We start from the raw sequence: 17,500 nt of genomic DNA on the forward strand, positions 1-17,500 counted from the left end.
TGTATATAAATATATATATATATATATATATTTGTGTGTGTGTGTTCCACCCCCCACCCCCATAATCGCTTGACAACCAATGTTGGTGTGTTTATGTCCCGTAACTTAGCGGTTCGGCAAAAGACCGGTAGAATAGGACCTAGACTTACAAAGAATAAGTCCTGGGTCGAATTTGTTCGACTAAAGGCGGTGCTCCAGCATGGCCACAGTCAAATGACTGAAACAAGTAAAAGAATAAAAGAATAGAACACATATATATTATATATATATATATATATATATATAATGCATACATGTTCCGGGTTCAGTCCCACTGTGTAGCACCTTGGGCAAGTGTCTTCTACTATAGCCTCGGGCCGACCAAAGCCTTGTGAGTGGATTTGGTAGACGGAAACTGAAAGAAGCCTGTCGTATATATGTATATATATATATGCGTGTGTGTGTGTCTGTGTTTATCTCCCTAGCATTGCTTGACAACCGATGCTGGTGTGTTTATGTCCCTGTTACTTAGCGGTTCGGCAAAAGAGACCGATAGAATAAGTACTGGGCTTACGAAAGAGTAAGTCCTGGGGTCGAATTGCTCGATTAAAGGCGGTGCTCCAGCACGGCAGCAATCAAATGACTGAAACAAGTAAAAGAGTAAAAGAGTAAAGAGTATACATCCACACATACACATTGTCATGAATAGATTAATATATATTTGTGTGTGTGTATGCACGCGCTTGTGCGAGAGTGTATGTATGTGCATTTATGTGTGCGGGTGGTTCTGTAAGTGTTTATCTGTTTGACGCACCACCGCTGGTTAAACGAGTCATGCGACCGTGTTGTTCCATTAGTCGAACTAAACCACCTTAGACACCTTTTGCGAAGTGGAATGAGATGAAGAAATCCGCCATGTTTATTTTAGATTACATCCATTTAGACAACAGACCAATAACCCGCCATTAACACTGTGAATGGTTGGTCATAAAAGACAAGACTACAACAGGTCGTCTCATATACTCAGAGGACATTGGAGGTCGGCCATGTTGTATGTGATAAGTAGATTTATGTTAGTCGTATTAGGAGGGAAAGGAAAAAAAAGGTGAAAGAGGTGTGGTGGCGGTAGAGGAAGAGGAGGAAGGGGAGGGAAAGAGGTGGAGAGGAGGAAAGGAAGGAGAGGCGGAAGAGGAAGAGAAAGAGAAAGAGGAAAAAGAGGAGGAGGAAGGGGAAGAAGAGGAGGAGAAAGAGGAAGGAGAGGTGGAGAAAGAGGAAGAAGAGGTGGAGAGGAAAAAGAGAAAGAAGGAGAGGTGGAGAGGAGGCAGAGGAATGGAAAGAAAAGCAGCCAGGGGTGGAGGATAAAGAGGAGTAAGAAATGTGAAAGGCAAAAAGGAGGAAGAAGAGAGAGTAGAGGTGGAAAGGGAGGGAAGTGAGAAGAGAGGAAGGAAAAAGGAGAGGAGAAGTATGAGGAGGCGGGGAAGTGGAGGAGAAGAGAAATAAGAATTCGAAGAAGGAGAAATGACTCAAAATATACCAGGTAAAACGTGAAATTAACTTTTGGTGATATATAATTGTTGAGAACATCAGGAACTAAATCTAAATTTTAGTCATTTAGAAAACTTTGATAATAAAATACAATGGTGATCCACCCGAAGAATATTGATTTCAAATTTTGACACAGGGTCAGCAATTTAGGAAGAGTAAGTCGGTTACATAGACCCCCCAATGTTCAACTGGTACTTATTTTATCGCTCTCCGAAACGATGAAAGGTAAAGTTGACCTCGGCGGAATTTGAACTATGAACATTAAAGCCGGTTAAAATGCCGCTAAGCTATTTGCTGGCATGCTAACGATTCAGCCAGCTCACCGCTTAAACACCGAAAGAATATTGGTTTTCAAATTTTTGGCATAAGGCCTGAAAGTTTGGGGGACCCCAGTGCTCAACTGGTATTTATTTTATCAATCCCCAAGGATAAAAAGCAAAGGCAATCTCGGCGGAATTTGAACTCAGAACGTAAAGATGGACACAATGTCGCTAAGCATTTTGCCCAGCATGCCAAAGATTCTATTAGCTTGCTGCCTTACACCCAGAGAATATTAAGAACGAAATAATGCTAGTTAATTCTTGCTCGTTCAAAGAATGCTGGGAACTTCGAAATATTCATGACGAATTCTTACCGGTACAAAGAATACGGGGGAATGTCGAAATAATGCTGGCTAATTCTTATTCTCCCCAAGAATGTTGGGAACGTCTTCAAAATTGGTAATTAAATTTTAATCGCCCAAACCTTACATAATAAGCTGCATTAGTGCTAATCACTAAAACTTGAGAAATTCGAAACATTGTGGACCAATTCCTAATCACGCTCCGTTAATTAATTAAGTCGAAGTAATGTTAGCCGATGCTTAATTGCCTAAAATTACTCGAGAACGTCAAAAAAATTAACGATGATTATTGGCGCAGGCGTGGCTGCATGGTATGAAGTTTGCTTCCAGACCACATGGCTGCGAGTTCTGTCCCCCTTTGTGACGCCTGGAGCAGGTGTCTTCTACTGTAGCCTCTACGATCAAAGCCTTGTAGTGGATTTGGGTAGACGGAAACTTATACATGTATGTGTGTGTGTGTGTGTGTGTGTGTGTGTGTGTGTGTGTGTCTTTGTCCCTGTGTTTGTCCCACCCAACACGTGAGAACCAGTCCCCGTAGCCTAGGGGTTCGACAAAAGAGACCGATAGAATATATTCTAGGCTTCAAATAAACAAGTGCCGGGGTCGATTCTTTCGACTAAATTCTTCAAGGCGGTGCTCCAGTATGGCCACAGCCTAATGACTAACAAATAAAAAAAAGAATTATTCTTAATCCCCAGAAATTCGAAGGAATGGTGACTAATTCTCACCCCACTCCCAAAGAAAATCGAGAAAATGGAAATAACTGTAGCAAATTCTTGCTTACCGAAAGAATTTTGAGAAAGTTGAACTCACAGTGGAAAAAAAAAAGCCATTTTATTCATCAGAAAATATCGCGAACGTCAAAATAATAGTAAGCACTACATACTTACTGAAAGTGTTCTGAGAAATGTTGAAACAGTGGTGGTTAATTCTTACACGCCCAAATAATACTGAGAGAGGCGAAGCTATGGTGGAAGACAAATAATATTGGGCAAGTCTAAATAATGCTGCCAAATTCTTGCTCACGCTATAAATTCTCAGGAAGTTGAAAAAATAGCGAAAAAAACATTTTCTTCATCTAAAATGACTGCGAAAATCGAAATAATGGCGGCGGTGGCGGTAGTAGTAGTAGTAGTAGTAGTAGTAGTAGTAGTAGTAGTAGTAATGTGGCAGCATGCGTCGCAACAGAACCTCGTCGCTTATACCATTTGTTGGTGATTCCTTACTTTTGACACTCAAGCGACAACCCTCCAACCCATGGGTCTGTTTTGAGGTAGTCGTTGCTGGTGAGGGTTTTATGAGGTCGGAGTGAAAATCCTACCTCAATCTTTTTCAGTCGCCTTTTACGACACGCATAAGAAATGTTGGGTCAATTCTTTGATATGCTGGTCCCCACAAAGCACTAGATCAACGTGGAATGCAGTGTTTTGCTCAAGAAAACAACACGCCGTCCAGTCCGGGAATAGAACCCACGATCGGCAGATCGTGAGTGCAACATCCTAACTACAAGGTCACGCGTGGTGGTAAATTTCAACCCAAATAATTAAGTTAAATTTGAAATAACGGCTAAGATTTCTTTACTCACCCAAAACACATTGATTCACTTGAGCACCATTTGTTGAACAAGTAGAGAATTGGTTGAGCCGGACAAAGAGTTTGGTTAACTTCAGAATTGCGAATGGCATCGTAACAGGAGAGGCGTAAAGGTTTTTTTATTTCTAAGAAGTAACAAAAGTAAAAGTAATGTCAGAAAGGCACGTATACAAAACGAGACATATGTGCATACATTCACGCGTACATATTATATATGTATATATATAATAATGATAAATCTCAGAGTGAGTTATAAACAGTAGCAGCAACACATCGTGACGTATATTTGCCATTTGAATATGGCTAACTCCTAAGGGTGGGTGCCTTGTAGCCCCAGGAGGACACCTCCTGGGGCTACAAATTACAGTAGCATCCACCCTTAGGGGTTAGCCATATTCAAATGGCAAATATACGTCACTATATATATAATATATATATATATATATATATATATTATATATATATACACACACATACATAGATATATATATTTATAAACACAATATATGATTTCATGATTACTTTCATGCGATGAAAGCATCTCAGACAGCATTTTTTACACGTCTGGTACCATAGCGCAATCTTCAGGCTGTGAACGGTACACTATACATATATATATATATATATATTATATATATATATATATATATATATATATATATTAGCACACTCATATATATACAATATAAATGTTATAAATGTAATACATATACACACACATACATATAAACATAAGTATTAGCCAACTGGCTGAGTCATTAAAGCATCAGAGAGATTGCTCTGAAGTAATTGTTACGGCTCTCCATGCCCTGAGTTCGAATCCCGTAGAGGTTAATTTTACCTTTCATTCCTTCTGGGTCAATAAATAAAGTACCAGTTCTGTAGGTCAAGTCTCTTCTTTACCGCCCTTTCTCTTTCTGTCTGAGTTTCTTTTTTTTTTTTTGGAAGAAGCTGGTCGTGAATAGTCCTGGACAGGGATGAGCATCACAAGATTTAAATACGACGAAGACATGTTGTAAGTCACAACGGCCTTCCAGCGACCCATCAAGAAGCTGAGGGAGTCGACAAAGCAAAGCAGTGTGTGTGTGTGTGGGGGGGGGGGTACGTAAAGACAAACACAAAGTATTAACAGTACTGGAAGTTCAAAATTTGGCAAATATATTACTGCTTTAATGGTTGTGAGTTGGAAAATAGCGCTTCAACGTTTCGGGCGGTAGTCTCCCATCAGAAACAAAGTAGACAACTTAGAGAGAATGTGTGTGTGGCAGAGAGAGAGAGGAAAAATTATTGAAGAGAGAGAGAGAGAGGAAAACATTATTGGAGAGAGAGAAATACTGAGTATATAAAAGGAAGTTAATCAGCGACAACTGGAAGAAAATCGGACAAGGGAACGAGAAAAGAAAGTTAAAGAAAAAATGCGTGAGAAAAGAAAATAGAAAATATTGAAAAGTCGCTGGAGATTCATGAAGTGGAAAAGCAGTGAAAAAAAAAATCTAATTTGATCGAAGCAATAATTCAATGAAGGCTTTCAAAGTAGGGAGTGAAGTTAGAATTCCAAGATCGAATCCAGAGGAAGGCTTCGTAAGCGTTAAAAATTTGTTGCAATGAGAAACAAAGAAACAAAACAAAAAAAGCGTCCTAAAAGTAAACAATCCGGGAATGAACAAATTTTGGGAAATGGTGTTAGTTTAACGTTTGTATGTTTGAAAATAATGTGCTAACGTTTCGGACAGGCAGTTAGACATGCACACACGCTCATTGACGATCGTGCACGCACGCACACACACACACACACACACAGAAAACACACACACACACACACACACACACACACACACACACAACAAGCACTTTGCACGCTCCGATTAACTCAGCATCAAATTAACATGGCACAGCTCTCGAATCAGCAGTTTATACGTAAAATGCTTCCAGATCTCGAAAAATGCGTCACCCAACCTCGATTAGTACGATACTATTTCAACATGCCGTGTGGAAAATTGATCTAGTGTGTTCTCAGACGTCAAATTAGCCACCTATTATGTGTTGATAAATGCGGTGTCATTGTACGTGTTGTGTTTCCTGGTATGAATTATGTTGCTCTATTCCACCGATATACAATATCCTGATGTAACTAACCTCAATAACAAGAGATCAAAGAAAAAAAAGACCGACAAGAAAAGTTCTGGTTTTAAGGAGAAAATTTAAAAAGATGTTAACTCTTAATGACAAGTTGTTGACTAGAAAAACAAATATAAAAGAGGCGACAAGAAAATGAAAGAAAAAATTTAGCGGGACTCGTGGGTGAATGAAACATCAGTAAAAAAAGAATTATTAGAAAAATAGGTAAGTGTAAAGGGTAAAGACCCCCTTCGGTCATGAATGACCATGGGATTGCACCTAGAAAGTTACCCTCCTAGACACAAGTCCGGGCAAGGTTGTTTATGGAAGACCAGCAGCCGCCCATGCATACCAGCCTCCCCTCTCCACACCCCCAGTGTTATCCAAGGGAAAGACAAAGGGGCCGATACAGCTTGGCACCAGTGACGTCGCAACTCATTTCTACAGCTGAGTGAACTGGAGCAACGTGAAATAAAGTGCCTTGCTCGAGAACTCAACACGCAGCCCAGTCCGGGATTCGAGCTGACAACCTCACGCTCTAACCACTGAGCCATGCGCCTTAGGCACAAGAATGGCTTGGTTGTGGTAAGACGTTTGATTCCCAGCCATATGGTTTCGGGTTCAGTTCATTTACCTACCTTGAGCAAATGTATTCTACAACAGCCACAGGCCGACCAGAGCCTTATGAGTGGAATGGATTGATGGAAACTATGTATGTATGTATGTATGTATGTATGTATGTATGTATGTATTTATGTATGTATGTATGTATGTATGTTTGTTCCTTTTCGAGCCATGCCTGGCTCATAAGGGCCGGTTTCCCGGTTTCTCGGCGTATAGGTTCCCCATCTGGACGGGACGGCGGTCCGTCGCAGGTGAGCTGCAAGATGCAAGAGGAAAGAGTGAGAGAAAGTTGTGGCGAAAGAGTCAGCAGAAGTTTCGTCATTACCTTCTGCCGGAGCCGCGTGGAGCTTAGGTGTTTCGCTCATAAACACACACATCGCCCGGTCTAAGATTCGAACCCGCGATCCCTCGACCGCGAGTCCACTGCTCTAACCACTAGGCCATGTGCCTCCACTATGTATGTATGTATGTATGTATGTATGTATGTAGATATAAGTGTGTACGAGTGCATGTATCATTGTGTTTGAGTATGTCCCCACCAGTTGACAACCAGTTTTGGTTTGTTTACGTCCACGTAACTTAACAGTTCGGCAAAAGAAATTCATAGAACAAGTACGAAATTTTTTTTTTATTCTTTAAAGCGGTACTCCAGCATGGCCGCGGTTTCAATGATCGAAACAAGTAAAAGATAAAATATTTAATGGCGAAGCTGCACCAATTTCAGGTTCGCAAACAAGGAACAGAAGTAGTTTCATTATTGAAATGGATTGATTTTTTTGTCTGTGGATGGAAGATTACATCCAACATTGAATTCCTCTCGGCATCATGGCTATTACAAAGTGCTTTCCAGAAGTTTTCAGATTTATTCAGAAGAGACGTCTATTAATTTCAAAGAACTACGAAACTAGTCTCCTTTAAAATAGCGCTCCAAACAATTCGTAAACGCACCATGGAAGTCCTCCATAGTGAAGCTGTCCAGGACTCGACACGGCTTCTACAGCTCAGTGTCTTCAAGACGGCTGTCCCCGAGGTTCTCCTTCAGTTTGGAGAACAATCAAAGGTCAAATGGAGCAAGACCTAGACCGTAGGGAGAGTGAGGGACAGTCTTACTCTTTTACTTGTTTCAGTCATTTGACTGTGGCCATGCTGGAGCACCGCCTTTAGTCGAGCAAATCGACCCCAGGACTTATTCTTTGTAACCCTAATACTTATTCTATCGGTCTCTTCTGCCGAACCGCTAAGTTACGGGGACGTAAACAGACCAGCATCGACTGTCAAGCGATGTTGGGAGAGGGGACAAACAGAGACACACAAACATACACACACCACACACACACACACCACACACACACACACACACACAACACACACATATATATATATATATATATATATATATATTATACGACGGGCTACTTCTTTCAGTTTCTGTCTACTAGATCCACTGACTAGGCTTTGGTCGGCCCGAGGCTATAGTAGAAGGCACTTGCCCAAGGTACCACACAGTGGGACTGAACCCGGAAACTATGTGGTTCGTAAGCAAGCTACTTACCATACAGCCACTCCTACGTCTTGATGACAGAGGAACGGAAATACAGAATGTCTGTATAATTGGCGAAACTTTGAGAGAAGACACACAGACATTAGTAATATCTCGATAGGAAAATATTCAGCGCAGATAAAACAGGCCGGTTCTCCGAATATACCTTAAAAGAAAATATTAACTATGCATATTTGTTCACTCGCCTGTATATTCTTGGATACAAGATAAAGCCGCCGATGATATATACACGAATAAGTGGACAAACGAAAGGGGCTCCGCAAAACATCTTGTAGGAGAAAGTATATTTTTTTAATAACAATTTTTTACTCTCAACTGGGTCAAACTGTCATATATATATATATATATATAATATATATATATATATATATATATATCTATATATATATATATATAGAGTAGATAGATAGATAGATATATCGATATGATAGATAGATATTTTATGTATGTATGTATGTATGTATGTATGTATGTATGTATGTATATGTACGCATATATATATATATATATTGATGCACAAGCGCACACATACACGCACGCATACAAGCGTGTTTTTACATATTGCGTGTGTGTATAAACATGTATTTGAATTTAAGCATACGACCCGCTTCAGTTATTCCCCTTCGCACAGTTTCTGCTTATGTACGTATGTATATATGTGTTTGTATGTGTGTGTGTGTGTCTATGTGTGTGTGTGTGTGTGTGTGTGTGTGTGTGTGTGTGTGCTAGTATATATATATATTTATATATATTTTATACAAATATATAAACTATATACGGACATTCACATAAAGATATACATATCTATATCTGTATCTCTCTCTCGCTTCCTCTCTCTCTCTCTACACACATACACTCATACGTACATACATATATATATATGTGTGCGTGAGCGCGCGTGTGTATGACATACATACATGGATACATACATACATGCATATATATATATATATATATATATATATAATATTATATGTTTGTATATGTATATATATATATATATATATATATATATATATATGTTTGTATATGTATATATATATATATATATATACACACACATATATATATATATATATATATATAATATATATATATATAATGCACACGTTACGTACAAATATATGTTATTTAAAGCAACATTCCTAGCGTAATAAGAGCATTTCCTCTGGAAATCTTAAGAAAACATGAAAAGAATGGGACAGATTTTTAAAAGAAACATGAGAGAGAAAGGCAGAATCGAGAGGGACAGATGGATAGCAGGAGAGAGATTGAGTAAGGAAGATGGGAGAGAAAAAGAAGGGTGAGAGGGAGATAGAGAGGTGAGAGGGGAAAGGAGAGTGAAATAGAAAAGTAAAGCGGCGATGGAGAGCGGGAGTCTGAGTTTTAGAAAGATGAAGGGAAGTGAAGTGGAGTAGAAAGAGGTGGGGGGGATAGAATGAAGCTGGGTAGATTGAGGGTAGGTAATAAAATTTTGTCGCAGCACTGAGACTTCATGGCTTGTGAAGAGAGGGAGAGAGTGAGAGAGAGAGAGAGAGAGAGAGAGAGAGAGAGAGAGAGAGAGAGAGGGTGAAGATAGGGAGTGGGGTGGGAAGTAAGAATGAACAATGTAGCAATGTCGGTGGGACGAGTCTTATGTAACTTAATACCGTCAGATGTCTATATATCGCCATATTACTTCAGCCAGCAGACGAATTCCAACAAACGCCATGTTGCCTTGCTTTTTTTTTTCCATTCATTTTCATATAATGCCCTACATTTTCCTTTCTTTTCTTTTTATATTTTTAAGTAATGTGTGGTGGAGCATGGTGATATGTGGTTGCATTTTTTTGCTTTCGTTATTCAGTCCCAGGCCGGCTCTAGCGTTCCAGATGCGAACATCGCATCTATTTTTGTATTTAAGACGGAGGCCATTAATTTTTATTTTTAAAGGATAAAGTGCGATATGAAAGAAGTCGACTGTCATTTCTAGCGGATCTGATGACCACGCCAAAAGTTTCTACTGCTTTTGACTGCTCTTGTCGATGAGTGGTTAGTGAAATGAGGGTAATTAGCTCAAATATGTCTTTTGATTGCAGTACCACATGAAGGCTTTCCTTTTTGCTTTTTCATAAATAAAATAATACGACGAACTGGCATTTCGTTCAGGGTGAATGTTTGCGTAGCCAGCAGCGTGGCATCATATATAATATATATATATATATATATATATATATATATATATATATATATATATGTATTTCTTTACTACCCACAAGAGCTAAACACAGAGGAGACAAACAAGGACAGACAAACGGATTAAGTCGATTACATCGACCTCAGTGCGTAACTGGTACTTATTTATCGACCCCGGAAGGATGAAAGGCAAAGTCGACCTCGGCGGAATTTGAACTCGGAACGTAACGGCAGAAGACGAAATACGGGCAACGCTTTTCGCCCGGCGTGCTAACGTTTCTGCCAGCTCGCCTTATATATATATATATATATATATATATATATATATATATATATATATATATATATTATATATCTATATATATTATATATAATATTATATATATATATATATATATATATATATATATATATATATATATATATATATATGTATATGTGTGTGTGTTGTGTGTGTGTGTGTGTTCTAATCGGTTTTCTAATGGCTTTTCTTTTTAAATTCTAGCCCATCGGACCCAGCCATTCCCATACAACACCGTATCAAGTTTATAACCATGTTTTTCGTTGTTTTATTTTTTTATTTTCGATCATTGCGCAAGGAAGTCACAACTTGTTTTTTGAGAAATTAATAACAAACATGATTCAAGATCTTTAAGGAAGAAAATGCAATGTAAGTTTGCGATACCCTACAAACCTTAATCCTAAATTCTAAAAGCTAAGCTTAAACCCTAAACACTAACCCTAACTCTCTAACCCTACCCCCTACCCCAACCCCCTAACCCTAACGCTAAACCTAACCCTAAACCCTAACCCTAACCCCCTAATCCTAAACCTTAACCCTAAACCCTAACCTCCAATTCTAAAACTTAATCTTTAGCCTAAACCTAAATCCTAAACCATAACCTAAAGACTAAATCTAAATGCTGACCCCAAACGCAAAGTAGAGTCTAAACTTAACCTCTAACCCCTAATTATAAATCGTAACACAAAACCCTAACCCTAACCTTAAGCCCTGAACCTAAAAATAAACCCTAATCTTAATGTTTGATTTTTATTTTATTAAAAAAATTAAAAACACATGGAATACTCCGCTTGCAAGTAATAATTGCTAATTCTAATATGTCAATAATGGGAGATTCTGATTGGCTGCAATTACAAAAGAAAATTCAATCGTTAAAGGTTTATTATTTATGTGTCCAAAATAGAAAAAAAAATTTTTCGAAATTTGCAGACAAAACCACATCAGTGTAGAAAAAATTTAAATAATCGTCTTCTATAAGTGAAACAGAGAAAAGGCAAGATAATATATGTTATTGAAATATATACCGCATTTGTGAAAAGCAAATGCGAAATATGATACAGTGGTCATGGCTGGAGTGCCTTATGATGAAAGCGCTACTCGATGAAGTTTGACTCGGGGCTGAACAACAACAACAATAATATATTACCACCCACCACAACCACCACTACTATTATTACCTCTACTACTACAACGCCCCCCCCCCACAAAAAAAAACAGTAGCAATAATAGCCAGGCAATACTAATATTTGCACATCAAGAACAAGATGAAGTAGGAAAAGAGAAAATTTTAATAATAATCATTTCTACTATAAACACGAGGCCTAAAATTTGGAGGAAGGGATTAAACCTATTATATCGACCCCAGTGCCTCACTAGTACTTATTTAATCGACCTCGAAAGGATGGAGAGGAGGATAGTCGATTACATCTACTCCAGTACTCAACTGGTACTTAATTTATCGACCCCGAAACGATGAAAGGCAAAGTCGACCCCGTTGGCATTTGAACTCAGAACGCAAAGTCGGACGAAATACCTATTTCTTTACTACCCACAAGGGGCTACACACAGAGGGGACAAACAAGGACAGACAAATGGATTAAGTCGATTACATTGACCCCAGTGCGTAACTGGTACTTAATTTATCGACCCCGAAAGGATGAAAGGCAAAGTCGACCTCGGCGGAATTGGAACTCAGAACGTAACGGCAGACAAAATACGTGCTAACGTTTCTGCCAGCTGGCCGCCTCAATAATGATGATGATGATGATGATGATGATGACGATAAGTGAACATGATCAAAATAAAAAAGGAAAAGAAAATATAAAGCTGAGAGGAATGCAAACACTAGAACTAAAAAAAAGCAATAAAGAAAGTTTAAAAAAATATATATATATATATAAATAATGTGTGGCACACCAGGGATGGGTGGGGGAGTATGAAAAGGGTGTGGTGAGAGAAAAACTATTTCTGAGTGTCTCAGAAATTATGATGGTCTCAGTCAAACGATCTATCTATCTATCTATCTATCTATCTATCTATCTATCTATCTATCTATCTATCTATCTATCTATCTATCTATCTATCTTAGGGTCCATGTAGTTTCATGGGCAAAAAAATGTTCAACTTCTTGCCTAGAGCGAGCCCATAGCAATATCATATCTTCTCCACTATTTCAGTATTACGTGTTAAAAGTGAAACAAAAACGTTTCTCTATTTTATGTCAGATGCTTTCACTTTAACAATAAAAATGATAATAACAATTGAATTATATGTAGTAAGTAATAATTAAAATCAACTAAAGTATAATATAATCGTAACATGACAAAAGAAAAATAGCAATTGGTATAAATTGCATCAATGACTTGAACTTGAATAAGTGGTTTCACATGAATGGATAAATTAAAAATAAAATTAGCGTGCAGAAATGGAATAGTCCAGATGGATAATAAAAAATTAATTAAAGAAAAAAGAGATTTGAACACATGGAGGAAAGCACTTTCGAAAAGTGTCTTGGTGCGACTATGAAAGGTATCTAATCAGAGGCGGTAAATTCGCCACAATAGAAGCAAGGTTCGAGTCAACGGAGCGTGCAAGGGAGTACTCGACTCGAACTTGCAAAGTGGAAATATTTTATTTTCACCTTTATATCTGGGACGTAGGACGTCCCGGAAAAAAATTTTAAATGCCCCTTCCCCCCAAAGTAGAGGTAGGCTGGATTGTAGCGACACTTCTATACAAGAGGGAGGACAAGATACAATTGATCGAAATTACAAGAGACGGGCTAACAATTCCAGTCTGTTATAAATTTTGAGTATTGTTATCACTAGCGATATCACGATATAACTTTGTATTTTGTATTTTATGTGTAGATGTATATATATATAGATGTACATGTAATATGTACACATATATATACACATATCTACATGCACTAGCACTATGACCCGGCAACGACGGCTTTTTTATGCTAGTATATATATATATATATATATATATATACATATATATGTATGTATGTATGTATGTATGTATGTATGATGTACGTATGTTTGTATGTATGTATGCATGTGTTTGTGTATGTACATTTATAAATGCACACATACATAAACACACAGGCACACACGCATACATGTATCATTATCCTAAATGGAGACGAGTACCAACGTTCCTTTGTAGAAGCTAGATAATTGTTGAAAGGGTTACTGCATGAAACGATTGGTAGCCTTGTTAACTCATAAATAAAGAATGTTTATCCATCAATGCGGGTCACTCATTCTTACTGTTCGATATTAACGTATATACATACATGCATACATACATACATACATACATACATACATACATACATACATACATACATACATACATACATAGTTAATCCAAACATGAAAACACAAAGAGAAAACACAACAACGCGAGGGCGTGGAACAAATATAGTATCATTGGACGCTCAGGAAGGAAGGGAAGAAAGAAGGTTTAACGTTTCGAGCGGAGCTCTTCGTCAGAAACATAAGAAAATGAAAGATCCAGAGAAGGGAAGACGGAGGAACAAAAATCGCCAACGGTACACACGCGGTCACATACATACATACATACATACATACATACATACATACATACATACATACATACATACACATACACACGTGTGTGTATGTGCATAAATATTTGCATATATATTTGTACATATAAGCGTATATATCCATTTATATACATATACACACACACATACACGCTTACATTAAGCCTATAGATTAGTTATAAGTCATATTCCAGTTCTCAGGATGCAAAAAAACACCGACGGCTGCATCAATAACATCGTCATCAACGCTGGTAAGAACGTCACCAACACCACCAACAAGAACATCAACAACAAATAAATGGACAACAAAACAACACAGCAATTTGTATTACATTCTGTAATATGGGTATAAATAGAAAACAATGTTGAGGTGTGGTCAACGTACCCGTAACGATACGACACGCTACTAATTCAATTTCCTTTCGTCTGTTGGGATTGGGTGGGGACAAGATCGAGGGATTGGAAAGGGGTGTGTTACCCAAATATTTCAAATGATAATAAACCCACCGGCACGCACACGCGCACGCACAAAAACACATTCACACACTCACACTCGTGTACGAACATGCCTTTATTTTACACTAGCTCACGCGTTCCCACGCACACTCGCGCACACACAAACACACAGATACACACACAAACTCATACAGATGTGATCATTCATCCAAGCACAAACTCTGACACGCAAATAAAAATAAACACATACACAAATACATTCTATTAATGAAATGATTCGTGACAATCGAGCGAATGTTTCGTTTATCAAACGAATCGTTTGATAAGCTGTTGTAATGAGTTTGAAAAGATTAAGAGCAAACCCTTTCCTCTACGGCCAATATTTCACAACACTTCTCAAGTAATATTTCAGGAAAATGTGGGAAGTGCTGCGCCCCACACCACCACCACTTTGTCGAAGATTTACTAAAAACATGTGCTAGAATATGTTCCACGGAAAGGAGTACATGCGGCTGATAGTCGGAGCCCTTTATTTCTCGGTTGGCCCTAGGTAACTCTCACCCTTATTGGAGTCATTGTATTTCATTACACAGTTGAACGTTGCTGTATTTCAAACTTCTCTGTTCGTACTCGTTTATAAATTTCCGTTTCTCCCACCGTTATTCTAAGTCGTCCATGCAAAGTCCAATCATTCGCAGCGCCCCTTGAATTATAAATTATTATTCTTGAGTGAGAGAGCAGTACATGCCATCAAAGTGACACTGGGGTAAAATATACGAAGCCCAGTATACCCATCATGACTACCTGTCTGATAAGGGTACACCAAGCACATGCATCACAACCATATGTGCGCGACATGGTGATCTCATATCAAGATAAACAGCGCATGACCTTGCAGGTGGGGCCCAGTTAGAATTTTCTTCTGGTCGAGTAACACATCCCACTCAAAAGGTCCCTGAATAAGGATTGTTTAAGGATATTGAACGAACCACCCATGTTTCCAAAGGTGAATTATCCAAACTTCTAAGAATTCCTTTCAACATACGGCTATGATGCTCCCCCACTACTTCTGCTTGTGGTCAGAGATGCACATAGCGTCAGCCACTAAGGGACATGCTCAACTGGTTACGGTCAAACAACTGACAAGCAAATCTGTGGCATTGAGCAGAATATTTGCTGTAGCCCATCTTTTATACCAAGACAAAACAATGTACATGATAACACTTCCAATCAGTTAAGATCAGAAGCCATGAGAGCCAGTGCCTGGTACTGCATCAGGGCATTTATTATTATTATCATTATTATTATTATTATTATTATTATTATTATTATTATTATTATTATTATTATTATTATTATCATTATTATCTGGCTAAGGTGGTGAGCTGGCAGAACAGTTAGCGCGTCCGACAAAATGAGTCTTGCATTTTTCAACAAGTTTTACGGTTTTTCTTTGCTTTCGCTCCCTTCAGCCTCTCCAGGTTTTGACCATGAAAAGCCTGTCCTTTCCGCCACTTTATCGTGACATCCTGAGGTCTAAATTTTTATTTTAGAACTTAGCCTTCTCTCCTTTTCCAACAAAACGGTCATTTCGGCTTCCATTTTCTATTCGTTGGTTGGCTTCCTATCAAAAGCTTATTTAATTTGTGTTCTGTAACTATTTCTACAAGCTTTCCATTATTCATTAATAAGCTAGTTTTTATAGTCCTACTCTGGTTATTTTATAACAGCTTTCTAGTTTTCTTATATTCGTCGAAAATATATAATCTTACTAGATAAGATTTTGTGTGGTGCATTCTAAATAGCCATTATTTTAATCGCTTGCTTTTTTCATATCTAATCTTTAGTGAGGTAGTATTCAGTAGAAATTATAACTATATTTTATTACTGGGACAACAAAAGTTACTAATACCTATTATCTTTTTATTTTTGTATTCAATTTAAGTATTAATCTAATGTCGCTATAATATTGCTTCCGAATCTGTCATCAGTTTGGTATTAAACATCTCTGCTATCACATCAGAACTTTGTATTTTTATCATTTCCTGGAGCCTTCCAGCTGTTTGCTTTCGTAACGTCTAGGTTTGTTTTTCCTTTTCTTTTCCTGATATTCCAAGATTGCACAGGCGCCGTTTTTCGATGTTTTGAACAATATCTCAATCATGGGGATCCCTTCGTTGTTCATAATCCTCCTCCTCCACCTCTTCTTCTTACTTCTCTGCCTCACCTCCTCCTTCTCCCCCCTCCTCATTCTCCTCCTCCATAAAAATTTTTCCATTCACTTTTGCTGTTGATGTAGTTGTGATTTCTGTATTATTTCTGCCAGTTTACAATAAAATCGTTTCTGGCTGAGGTCGATCGATTTGTTTGGTTCAAAGAATCAGTGAGGTTTTTCAGATCGAGCCGGCGGAATCGCTAGAGCGTCTAAAGAAATGCCTTGCGGTCATTAATTTCTGCTCTTTATGTTATGAGTTCAAATCCCGCAGTAGCCAATCTGTAATCTTTTAGGGATCGATAAAATAAAGGGTCATTCTAGTACTTCGGGTCGAACAAAGCATTTCTTCCGGCTTTCTTTTCCCTCTGAGTTCGAGTTCCACCAAGGTCGGCTTTGCCTTTTATCTTTTCGGGGTCGATAAAATAAGCACTAGTTTAACACTGAAGGTGATATAATCGACTAACTTTCCCTCCAAAATTTTAGGCCTTGTGACTATAGTAGAAAGGTTGTTGTTGTTGTTGTTATTATTATTATTATTATTATTATTATTATATTATATTATTATTATTATTACTATTATTACGTTAGTACATGATAATTTCGTTAGCAGGTATTTTATCTTGAGGTTTAGTGACAACGAGTCTTCTCAAGTCTAAAGAAATTTTCTTAAGATTCTCGCAGAATATAAGACGGCACTTTTTTGCAGGTCGACAATACTGGTTTCAATT

At 38.0% G+C, this 17,500-nt stretch overlaps 1 protein-coding gene across 1 annotated transcript in view; it reads right to left on the bottom strand.

The window, feature by feature from the left end:
- LOC115220585 (ADAMTS-like protein 1) overlaps positions 1 to 17,500 on the bottom strand; it is a 92,978-nt gene that overhangs the window by 14,737 nt on the left and 60,741 nt on the right. The window contains exon 7 of the mRNA XM_029790735.2: positions 3,732 to 3,864. Within this exon, the coding sequence (XP_029646595.1) occupies positions 3,732 to 3,864 (133 nt within the window). The remainder of the gene's footprint in view (positions 1 to 3,731; positions 3,865 to 17,500) is intronic.

This window comes from Octopus sinensis, linkage group LG16, assembly GCF_006345805.1.
Source record: "Octopus sinensis linkage group LG16, ASM634580v1, whole genome shotgun sequence".
NCBI classification, from domain to species: domain Eukaryota; kingdom Metazoa; phylum Mollusca; class Cephalopoda; order Octopoda; family Octopodidae; genus Octopus; species Octopus sinensis.